The sequence below is a fragment of the Penicillium canariense genome, assembly GCF_028826845.1.
Source record: "Penicillium canariense strain IBT 26290 chromosome Unknown utg000003l_segment0_segment0, whole genome shotgun sequence".
Classification (NCBI taxonomy): Eukaryota; Fungi; Ascomycota; class Eurotiomycetes; order Eurotiales; family Aspergillaceae; genus Penicillium; species Penicillium canariense.
In genome coordinates, this window is record NW_026622730.1 from 2,554,005 (window position 1) to 2,565,601 (window position 11,597).

Below are 11,597 nucleotides of genomic sequence, written 5' to 3' on the forward strand. Positions count from 1 at the left end.
GGTCCATACAACATTGATGAAGAACCTAGCACTGCAGCCCTGTACAAACCTAGAAGTCTGTCGTAGTGGTTCCCTTGGACTGGATCTACCAGTTGCTACTAGCATGCTTGTACCTGGTTAGGTAGATAGAGAGTATAGAATGACATATAGTGTCTGGGCCCCGGCCAGATCGGTGCGAGTGGCGGAAGGAGCCTGGATGGCGAAGTCGGGCATTGCAATTGCAGGAAGAAACGTCCATGGTTGGAGGTTGAAGGGTGGAAATATATTTGGTGCAGCAGGTACGATTCACCCGACTTGACAAAGTTTGACGGTTCCTTGCAAGTGTCCAAGTCGAATCCCCATCCTCTCCGTCATCCATTACACCTACACCCGTGGGTCGCGGAACGGTTCGGTTGGGCAGGACGACGATGCAGGACCCATGAGAAACATCTTCATTCTCCAACCCCGTGCATCGATGAGCGCGCTCGACAGAATGAAGCGACTGGTTGGGCTGGAGGGCGGCAGTGGACAGCATCTGGCCGAAGTGGCTCAAGTGGCTCTCAGCGAAGACGGGCGTGCGGTGAAGACTCGGGCTAACCCGATTGGGCATGGTGCCAACATCCCCGAGCAACGCCAACTCGTCGAGGAGCAACCACCACCGCGTGAACGCGCCCTGACGGCCTTGAATCCCGACCCCCACCCCGATCCCGATCCTGATCTCGACGACAATCGCCCTGCGTCTGGCCACGACGCCGACTCCGTCTCCCTCGTCGACTCGTGCGCCGCCATCATCGAGGGCGCCGATTCTTCCTCTTCCAAGGCACCTTATACACGTGGGCACCGCCGTCGTTCCACCCACGTTACTCGCCGTGACCTTGAGAAGTTTCAAAAGGACGTCTTGGGCGTCGAAAACCACGCCTCCTGGTACGACGAGGAAAACGGCACCTCGCGTCCCATCAATCCTTACGACCCCCAGCTCGAGGAACTGAATCGTGCCTTTGCGCTCGCCGACATGTCCATGAACACCAGTGCTAGTGGAATGGCGGGTGGGAACAACCCGGGGTCTGGCATGTTCCCTGGTTACGCGGATAATTCTCCCACCCCAAACATGGGCAGCATGCCGCGCCAGTCCTTAACTCCTGCTATCCCTCACCCCTCTCCTCAGCTCAACGGCGGCGGCGCTGGTGCTACTGGACTGGGTGCCGCGATGAATGCCACCATGCCCATGAATGCAGGTCACCAAATGGACTTGCATCATCTCTACGAGATGGTGCTGGAGCTGAGCGAGGTCCTGAAAAATAATCGAGAAGTGACTAAGAGCATTGTCTCGAGTGCCGAGGAGATTATGGTATGTTTGGGACCAGCAAAATTGAGCAGTGGAAGAGTCGAGCTGACATCAAGCTAGAAAAATGGCAATTCTGAGGATGCGAGTGCCGCTATGCGACAGGTCAACGGCGAGGTCACCGGTATGTCTTAGGCCTTCCCTTTCCTTCTTTATAGCTGCCGTCACTAACAATCGTCTACTAGCGGCCCGAATTGCCGAACTCGAACGCGCCCTCGCCAAGGAAAAGCGACTAGTCGAAGATCTCAAGCGGGAACAGGTCGAGAATACCAAACTGATCAGTGAATACGAAGCCAGTGTGAGCACCATGGTGGAGCAGATCCGCAACTATTGCCAAAACAACAACATGCATTTCCTGTACCAAAAAAGCCAGTACAACAGCCTTCTCCAGGCGGAGCGCGACGCACATCTAGCGAGCCGTCTCGACCGGGACTACTGGCACTCACAAACAATGAAATGCGCGGAGATGATTCGCAATGCACACCGGCTCCGGTCGGAGGAGGAAGAGCTTCCCGTTCGCATTATCGCGGGCCTACAAAATGAGGTCCGGGCATACCGCAACGCCTTAGGAATGGAGCCCGAGAAGGCAGAAGAGGAATATGGCTGGGAGATTCTCAAGGACGCTTCCAGTCCCGAATAAAAGGGCACCGCAGGCGGTTACCTGGTATCAGTTGAACGACGGACGCTGTCATGACCTGTATAATTATTCCTGCTTTGTTTCTGTTGCATAGTCCCCGCAGGCGGGTTGGACTCTGAATACCGTGATGATAATTTTTTTTTCTCTATGAATTCAAGGTTACCAATGGTCGGAGTCAACTTTCGGATAGACAATAACAAGTGAACCCCAGGAGGGCGTCCGAGGTTTAATTGTAAGCCGTCGGACTGCTTATCTTATCTCTTTTTCCTGTGCCTCGCATAAGAAGGCCCTGCTTCAGAAAGGATATTGGGCTTGATAATATCCGCATAATTCAATTTCCGGTTGTAGGAAAGCCAGAAAACGATAGAGCGAGACTAGAACTGGAACATGATACATTGCGAGTGCTGCGGCACCAGTGAAATCACGTATATACAAGGCCAACATAGTGGCTGAGCTAAGAATGTTGCTAGAAGCTAGCAAGGAAACGACTGGGAATTTTGCCTAGCCAGGCCTAGGCATGATTCGAATGTCAGGGATAGTATGCATGGGGAACAAACAACAACGCTTTCAAAAAAGCATAACAAAAAGACCATAAAATAAAGGCTATAAGACGGCTATGTTGCGAACTTTGCCAGTTAAGAAGACGGGGGCGACTTGCTCTCAGGGCTCTGCTGAGCGTTGTCGCTGGTGTCCTTCATTGGGCGAAGACCACTGTTAATCTGTGCCATAATTTGGGACTGTTTGAATCGCTCGAAGCCTTCCACGTCCTGGCGCTGAGCCGCCCAGAGCTCATCGACAGTAGATCCGAGCTTTTCAAATGCTTGTTCGGCTTCCGCACTATCGAAGGGCGATTGGGCCTGTTGTTCATGCAGACGCTCAAGCTTCTCTCGCAGAGCCACAAGGTGTGCAGCGTCGTCATTATCGGGATCCCCTTGGCTAAGAGGGGGGTTGAGGAAGTCGCGGCGGATGTTCTGGCCTAATCGGTGAACGTGGCCCTCTTCCGAGGTCATGGCGCGGGCATGCAGGGAGGTCATGGAACTGGTGCGAGAGAGATGAATAGCGTAGTGGTCGGTTTCCTCGTCGTCGACCGCATTTTCGTTATCCAGAACACTACCGTTTAGGTTACCAACAATGCTGTGAGCATGTACATCCTCACCAGAGAGCTGTGAGGCGTTGTCGGGAGCGGTGGATGCGGGAGCAGGCTGGGGCTGAATACGGGTTTCGGGGTATTCGTCCTCAAATCGCTGAATCATCCTATGCAGAGTAAAGTCCAAAAATTGCAGGCGCCCTGTAAGTAGAAAACGTTAGCCGGGAGTCCAAGATATCACCCTAACTGAAGTATACTCACGGTGGTTCGCATCATTGCCAGCCCGGTCCTCGCGAATAAGAGCCGACTGAATCCGAGCTCTAATATTCCGCGCCGATTCCAGCAAGTTCTTTGACATATCACGAGGCCGATTTTGAACCACGCCTCGAGACTTGCGGCGTCTGGGTGTCGTAGTACCACTGGGAGGAGCTGACTGATCCCCAAAAGCATCGCGGCCATCTTGGTTCAAGTTTCCAAGACAGACTCCCAGTGCCTTCACGACGCCCGTGCCGCCAATTACATAGTCCTCGTCAGGAGCTGCGTCATCTTCCTCAACAAATATTTCTTCAAGTCCGTTTGCGTGTCCGACAATATGTTGCAAGATCTCAGGCACAGGCACATCCTTAGCGGGAGGCGAGGAAATCGATTCAGAAAGTTCCTCTGCAATAGCACCACCCTCAAGATTTCGAAGGGAGTAAGCCACAATTTGAGATGCCAAAGCCTTAACGACCTCATTGTTCTCCGCGGTAGGAATTTCGATATCCACCGCGATGATTGTTTTCGAGACGCGCACTGCAGCCATCATAGAAGCGTATACCGCACATGCCTCTTCTTGGGCAGCGGCATCCGTGCTAGAAGCCACTGCGGCAATCTGAGGATTCTCCAAAATGTTCAGGTGGCAAAGACTAGGGCACTCTGGAAGAACTTCTGCCAGACCGATGACGTGATCTGGGGAAAGGTCAACATCTGCAAGATGGATGCGCTTGAGAGAAGACATCTTAGGCAGGAAGCGCCGGAATGCTCCAAGGGAATTCGGTAGCGAAGAGAACAGCTCGGGGTTGTGGGAAACGTCCATGAAGCGAAGATTGTGAAGCCGAGTAAGGGCTTGAAGCAATGGGCAGATCACAGACGGGGTCAAGGAGCAATCGGCCAGGCTTAGGGCATAAAGAGGCTGCTCGGGCTCAATGGCATCCACGATGAGATCGAGATCGTCCTTGATGGGATTTCCTCCCAAGTCCAGTCCTTCACACTGCCCATCTTTGAAGTACTCAATCACATGCTCCAGGCCCTCTCGCGTGAGACTATTGTTGGCAAGGCCGAGTCTTCGCAATCCCACTTTGGTAGCTGCAACACAAATCTTCTTGACTTGATCAACAGAAAGTTTGCATTCGCTCAGCAACAACTCTTCGAGGTGCTCGCCACCAAAGCGTTCCGCCAATGCATCGGCAAAAATAGAGCAAATATCAACAGCGGGCGTCCGAGACTGTCCCGTAGAGCCGGTAGAGCCATCGGATGACGTTCGAGGCTTGGGGAAAGGAATACCCGACAGGTCAATAGCCTTCAGGGATTTGGACAGGTGGATGAAGAGACCAATGTGGCGCCACCCTTCATGCCCTATTTTTGGATTATCTTTAAGCGAAAGCTTTTCCACAACACCCCACCGCCCATCCTTAACCACCGGTGATTCTATCCTCCGGGTTCGTCTCCGCCGGTATCGCATCTGCTCTACCGTCTTGGTAGAGAGGAGTCCTGAAAGAATGGCTCGCACAGAGTCATCTGTCAATGCGCAGCTCTCGAGGATAAGCTTGCGGACAGGCACAATTGCGAGCCAATCGCTGAATGTTGCGATATCTTGTGAGGTCATCGGGAAGTTACTGAGGTCCAGAGCTGCGACAGTACCAGGAGACTCAGCCAGCGTGGAGGAAGGCGATGAGATTTCGTCAACAATTCTCTTGAGAACTGGCGTTTCACGCAGCTGGCAGCAGCGACGATAAATGCGCACTGGATCTGTGGTGGGGTGACTTTGAGTCTTCGAGCGAGGAACTCCAGCAGCCGGGGCACGACTGTCGTCCTCGTCGTTCTCTCCATCAAGCTGTAACGGTACCGAGCCGTTGGCTACGGCTTGTCTGCGCTTGCGTTCTTTGCGTTCTCTTCTTTCTTCTTCCGATCGCTTCTTCTTCTCCTGTTTCCGCGTCGGATCCTTGTCTTCTCCATTAGGCTTTGCATCAGCGGGCGGGTTCAAAGTAGCCGTGTCAGTTGTAGGGGCGGTAATTTCGGTTTTAGGAGTCGTGGTTTCGGTTGTAGGGATCGTAGTTTCAGTTGCAGGGATCGTAGTTTCGGGTGTAGCGGTCTTCGACTGAGCATCGGGAGAGCTGGTTTCTTGAGGAATCGCTGAGGCTGGCGCTTCTTTCTCGGCCACTGCGCTTTGTGGGGTTTTCAGGGCCCCAGCCTCATCCTTACTCTTTTGGTTGACACCGGTCTTTTTCGACTTCTGGCGATTGGACTCGGGTAGAGACTGTCGCAGTTGGCTCGTTGGGGGCGCATCCTCATCAGAATCCCGATGCGAAATGCCAGCAATCTCCACGTCGACGCAGAATGCCACGCGGTTCAACTTCGCTTGGTTCAATTCCGTAATCCTACACCGGTCTCGAGTCTGGTCGAGATTCATTACCCGCCGCGGGCAAACCACGCCATTGTGTGGTAGCTTGGGGAGCCCACCCGAGTTGGACGATAATTTGCGCAACGCATTATGGATGAAGGAGGGGCCCTTAGGCGACGTAGACGTGTAAGGGCCGGGGTCATCATTCTTCTCGTCCTCCCGGTCCTTCGGCGAATAGGCCGCGCCGAATGGGTTATGGGCGTCGAGTGCGGAGGTTGCCTTGGGACTCGCGGGACTGGCCTTGAGACTGGACTGGGATGGAGGTGTCGATCCGGAGGAAAATTTCGAGCTCAGACTGGATATCCATGAATTTCGCCGCCCGCCGACCGGCTTGGGGTTACTCTTCTGCACAGCCGGAGACGGATTAGGGGACGGTTGCTTCGGCGAAAATGCAGTCTTCTCGTCAGCCTGCAAGTTATCCTCTGCCTTGCCTGCCTTGCCTGCGTCATTCTGGTGTTCTCGCGTCGATTCCAATCTGTCTGGGGATGGCGGGTGAGCGGGACTACTATTGGAACGAGATCGTCGGTGCGAGTTTGAGGATGCGGTTGTCGAGTCTCTCTCAGCGGAAGATTTGTCGCTGATCGTCGACGAGACTGACTTTGTGCGCGAAAGATGATCTGAGGAGTGAGTGTCAGATGCTGCCCAACGTCCCCGGAGCCGCTAGGTTCTGTGCCGGGGGCCGCTAGCATACCGAACGGGACTTGCGACTTGCCTTTCTGTGAATGATGAAGCCAGCTCACATCCACAGACTGAACGCCCTCCATGTTTGAGTCTCTCTCAGTCGAGAGTCAGGTTGGGAATGTCAGGGCCGGGTTGGAGAGTCTGCACCCACGATGACCAACTGCGTGGCGCGGAATCGTGGTGGAATAATAGGATAGACCTAGATCGGCTGACGCATAGTTGGCCGATCCCCCACCTTCACACGAAGAATTATAGGCCGGTAATTCCGGATAGCCGTCAAGGATAGCCGATGGTGATCAGAAATCCGGGGTTTTGCGACCGAGCAAGGCCCCCCGAGTAGACAGAGTGCTGCGGGGCACACACCATTCACAGATGACCGAGTGGGAGTATTACCATCAGGGGTCGAGTGAAATAATTCATAGTGCAATCAAATACAGATTCCCATAAGATCGTCGGGCCAAGACAGAGAGGAAAAGGAGGTGCTAGAAGCGACCGGATGTGGGAGTCGGAGTGTGAGTGGAGGATTAAGCATCTAAGGTGACATAATCGCCCCCGACCCAATCCTTAAAGGTAAAGCAACTCTCCCAGCACGTGAGCTCAGCTATACATTTCCGGGCCTTACGGAGGGAAATGATTGGATCTGCGGGTGGCAAGAAGCAGACCACTGAGCCCTAGTCGCAGGTGGGGGGGCCCGGAGAAATGGAACCGAGCCTTGATTAAACTCGACTTCTCCTTAGTCCTCCAAGCTAGCAAGGCCCTAGTGGCTAATAGGGCTCTGTGAGTAGCTCGTGATCTTTATGACCTCCGTACATACACGATTTCCGCCCAATTTGCGGGCCCTGGATCCCTGGCTCCCTAAAAGCACAACGGCCCAGACCGTCGCACAGAAGTGCCCGGGAACTTGCAGAAAAGGGAAGGGAACGACAAAGGGAACTCCCGCCGGGCAGCGGCGCTCCTCCGAATAAAAGTGGGTACCAAAAGTAAAACAGCGATATCGGAATGTGGAGATGCGTTAGTTGGGAATCGAACCCAGATTTGATTCTACTTCCATCCACCCCCTAGTATTGGAACATTCGCTCTCGAGGATAAACATCAGCTTCAAGCTATTCAAAAAACATCCCTTGGACTTAATCTCAGACAGATGATATTTCTTCTCTCAGGAGCTCTCGTCTGTTGAATGCCACGTGCAGTCATTCCTCCTCACCTTGCTTGAGGTGGGAGTTCATTTTCGGATACTTTCTTATTTTCTCACGATGCAAACCCTTTCTGATGCCCTATACTCGTTTTCAAAATCCCCTGGACATACTCTAAGATATTTTGCGTTTCTCCCGACCGGCAATGGCGCCATGGTCTTGCTAATGCGTGGCTTCCATTGGTTGAGCTCTTCAAATGTGAGTATTGAAGGTTGAACTCGACATTCTTCCCAAGTATCTTCTTTACCCTTATTTTAGTGCTGTAGCAAAAGACTAGCAAGTTGGTGACGGCCTTTTCTCGGATCGACTTGTAAAAGATAATATATAGGTGGGAGTATCGAGCAGAAATATCTGGAGATCAAAACAATCGCTTGCTTGAAGCCAGCTGGAGCCATTTAAATATATACGGAGGAAATAGTCGAAATTAAAGGTCGAGGCCTAAAGTAACAGCTTGATGAAAGAAAAAGAAATCTTACCCGATGGCTCAAAAGCGCCACATCCTGATCTCTCAACAAAAAGATAATATAGCCCTAACAACCACGTCATAACCTTTTTAGCTCCCCGGCTTTTAAAATGTTAAGAGTTCATTGTTTTTGAGATGCTACTGCACTCAATAACACAGTAATTTTATAGGAATTTCATGAGAGGTAAATCAAACTCTAGACAAACCAGAGATTCCTCCTTTCGATATGGTACATTGTACGGAAGGAAAAACAGAGTTCAGGCAGGTGATTAACCATCAAAATGAGTAACTAACCTAACTAGTTAGTTAACTAAAATCTATGACATAACCAACAGTTCAGATCTAAATAATTCCAAGAAGATAGAGGCCCACTGATTTTGACATTAACAAACATCTTATGGCAGGGGGTGTGTAGGCCACTCAGATGGCTCTTATGCAGAATATAGGAGGGGTATCAGCCACCTCTGCAGAACAGGGATTATTTACGAGTACTTAGACGCAAACTAACATGGTACGTCCTCTCAAGCCCCACGAGACTGCAGTAAGGCCTATCGTAAAGATTTCCCCACTGGAGATAATGCATGAATTCTGCAATGCTACCCTCGGCTCAATAATTCGGTGATTGGTGATGTAAAGAGGAGGGCCTCTTTACATCACCCCCTCTTTGAACGACTTATTAATATTCGCGTAGCCCAGCCCATGTTCTCCTCTTTTGACATGTTACTTGGTCTCCAAGATAATAGCTATAATGTCGCCTACACTGTGGATAAGCCTATTCATTGCTCTCGTAAGCACTTGTGTTTTTACCATCGGCCGTGGACGTAAAAGACAGTACCCGCCGCTCCCCCCGGGCCCTCAACGGATGCCCATCATTGGCAATCTGGTAGATTTGCCTAATCCAAAGGAGCAAGATTGGCAGCATTGGCTTAAACATAAAAATCTCTATGGTAAGAGTCTGTTCGCTTGAAAGAGACATCACCTTTGACGCTAAAACGTTCCATATCAGGACCCATCAGCTCACTCAGCGTGTTGGGAAAAACGATCATTACTCTCAACGACGCTGAACTTGCTGTGCAGTTGGAAAAAAGATCGGTTATTCACTCCCTGCGCCCGCAGCAGACATTTACCGATATGTAAGATGGGATGTTGATCTAAATGAATCTTGTCATGTTGACTCCTTCAGGTCGGGCTGGAACGAAATTCTCGGGGCACTCAGAAAGCCAGAGAGCGTCCGAAAGACTCGTAAAAACCTATACCAAGAGATTGGATCTAATAAGTCTGTATCCAATTTTAATGGTATTCAGGAATTAGAGGTAGCTCGTTTCTTGCTGAGGGTCTTGTATTCCCCAGAAAAGCTTCAACAGCACATTCGAAAGTGAGTGACTTTCTCTCAAAGAATACACTGTGTAAAGGCAAGAGACTAATGATGAAAAGAGAGGCTGGCGCGATCATCTTGAAAATTGGCTATGGCTATACTATCGAGCCTCATGACAGGGACCCGCTCGTCGATCTGGCCGATAAAGCAATGGAGGACTTTTCCTATGCATTGCGCCCCGCAACTTGGGCAACTTGATTTCTTCCCAATGTGTAGGCTTGAACTCAGCCAGCTCGAAGAGATGCACAAATATTGAATCCCGATCTGACGAGGTGACCAGTGAAGTATGTGCCGTCTTGGCTTCCTGGTGCGGGATTCAGCAAGACCGCACAGAAATGTAAAAGGCGAGTAATGGCATTTAGCGGAGTTCCATTTGAATTTGTGAGGCATCAGATGAAACAGAGCTGCTTCGTACCGTCATTTTCATCCAACCTTCTCCAGAACAATCCCGTGGAGCCGGGATCTGAAGACGAAAATATTCTCAAATGGTCGGCGGGGTCTCTGTACGCTGGTGGAGCGGATACAGTGAGTTCGGTCTCATTAAACATGATGCTATGTCCCGCGCTGACACAAACTTTTGACTGTCTCTTCCATCGGAAGTTTCTTCTTGGCTATGGCTTTATTCCCTGAGGTACAGCACAAGGCTCAGCAGGAGCTCGATAGGGTGATTGGAGACACCCAGCTACCACAGTTCAGTGACCGCGAAAGACTTCCTTATATCAACGCTCTAGTGAAAGAGGTGCTTCGATGGCACCCAGTCGTGCCGATGAATGTTGCACACGCTTCAAGCCAGGATGATGTTTGTGAGGGGTATCTGATTCCTAAGGGATCATCTATTCTTGCCAATATATGGTGGGTTTCCATCCTCTCCTTCTGCCTACCCCGGCTGTCCGAAACTGATATCGAAACTACAGGGCATTTACGCATGATCCGAATGTCTATCACGACCCAATGGTCTTCAACCCGGAGCGTTTCTTGGCCACCTCCACTAGCCCTCTCCCAGAGCGAGATCCTCACCTGCTTGTGTTTGGCTTCGGCCGTAGGGCCTGTCCTGGGCGTACTCTGGCCGACGCAAATGTATTCCTCTCAGTTGCACAATCACTGGCAGTCTTCGATATTGCAAAGCCTGTGCGCAACGGCCAGGTCCAGGACATTCCCCTCAAATTCCTGCCAGGTGTATTAGCCATCCTGCTCCATTTGAGCTGTCCATTCAGCCGCGAAGTATGGCACACGGGGGGTTGATTCAATCGCTAGAGCAGCAACATCCTTGGGAAAAGAGTCATGCAGAAGCTTTGGGAAGTATGGAAACCCCAGTGCGTCTAAAATTGCGCAGGTAGTGTCGGGAATTTTCCGTCATTTCAATGCCCTAACCATATACTGTCTGACTGGTAAATGGACTTCCGACGCGATGAGAAGGAAGCAAATAGTGGCGGCCAATTCACATGGTAGGGCAGATTGTCTGGTAGAAATACTTTGCGAGATTGCAAACTGGTAGCTTGTGAACTCTGGGCTTATTGGGTGCATGAGAACAATCAATGAAAGCAACGCCGGAGAGCGAAAGGTGCACATCTCCTAGTAATAGACACCGAGGGACAGCCACGATGGTTATTCCAGCCATTTGAGCAAGGCGCGCAGCACTTCCGCGAGGACCCTCTCACCCACACTCTTCTAGTGACGTCTAACGGTGTTTCTCCCGTTGCGCACGTTGCCAGGCATCCAAAGTTGCACCAGCGCAAACCAACTTGCCAACGTCTACATTCCCGCGCTCCGTTGCCAAATACAGCACCGTCTTGCCCAGTAAATATCAGATACCATAGATTCAATGGAAAATAGAACAAGGAGTTAATCCCCCCTTATCACAGCGATCTCGTCAATCTAAGCGACTCATCGAGCGCCACTTCACTTGTGGATCACGCGGGGGAAATGATCATAATTTCTGCGGAGCACGCAATGCAAGACCCTTATTAGAACAACTCGACTACACTCAACATCCCATGCAGCACATCTTAATCGCTAACTCTATCGCCATATTACTAAATGTTACCCCGCGGTGTTATTTTTACAAATAGCAAGGCCATTTAATCGGCGGAAGTCTCCCACCGGTACATTACCACATGCCTTGATAACGCAAGGAAGAACCCTCAAACAATTATCAGGTGATTTTGATTTATTCTGAGCTTG

General features: G+C 51.1%; 4 protein-coding genes across 4 annotated transcripts; 3 read left to right on the forward strand and 1 right to left on the reverse strand.

Annotated features, from left to right (window-relative positions):
* Positions 1-472: 472 nt before the first annotated feature.
* Positions 473-1,961, forward strand: N7482_005768 (uncharacterized protein; the record flags this gene model as incomplete). Its single annotated transcript, XM_056687893.1, has 3 exons — positions 473-1,327; positions 1,385-1,445; positions 1,507-1,961. The coding sequence occupies 3 exons, from the start codon at positions 473-475 to the stop codon at positions 1,959-1,961; spliced, it is 1,371 nt and encodes a 456-aa protein (XP_056543448.1).
* Positions 1,962-2,593: 632 nt separating this feature from the next.
* Positions 2,594-6,468, reverse strand: N7482_005769 (putative cell wall biogenesis protein Mhp1; the record flags this gene model as incomplete). Its single annotated transcript, XM_056687894.1, has 3 exons — positions 2,594-3,246; positions 3,307-6,321; positions 6,396-6,468. 3 exons carry the CDS (start codon positions 6,466-6,468, stop codon positions 2,594-2,596), a joined length of 3,741 nt encoding a protein of 1,246 aa, XP_056543449.1.
* Positions 6,469-8,789: 2,321 nt separating this feature from the next.
* Positions 8,790-9,614, forward strand: N7482_005770 (uncharacterized protein; the record flags this gene model as incomplete). The annotated part of the gene is made up of 4 exons (XM_056687895.1): positions 8,790-8,988; positions 9,048-9,174; positions 9,225-9,416; positions 9,476-9,614. The coding sequence occupies 4 exons, from the start codon at positions 8,790-8,792 to the stop codon at positions 9,612-9,614; spliced, it is 657 nt and encodes a 218-aa protein (XP_056543450.1).
* A 153-nt stretch (positions 9,615-9,767) lies between these two features.
* Positions 9,768-10,658, forward strand: N7482_005771 (Cytochrome P450 E-class group I; the record flags this gene model as incomplete). Its single annotated transcript, XM_056687896.1, has 3 exons — positions 9,768-9,919; positions 10,017-10,268; positions 10,331-10,658. The coding sequence occupies 3 exons, from the start codon at positions 9,768-9,770 to the stop codon at positions 10,656-10,658; spliced, it is 732 nt and encodes a 243-aa protein (XP_056543451.1).
* Between the last annotated feature and the right edge of the window lie 939 nt (positions 10,659-11,597).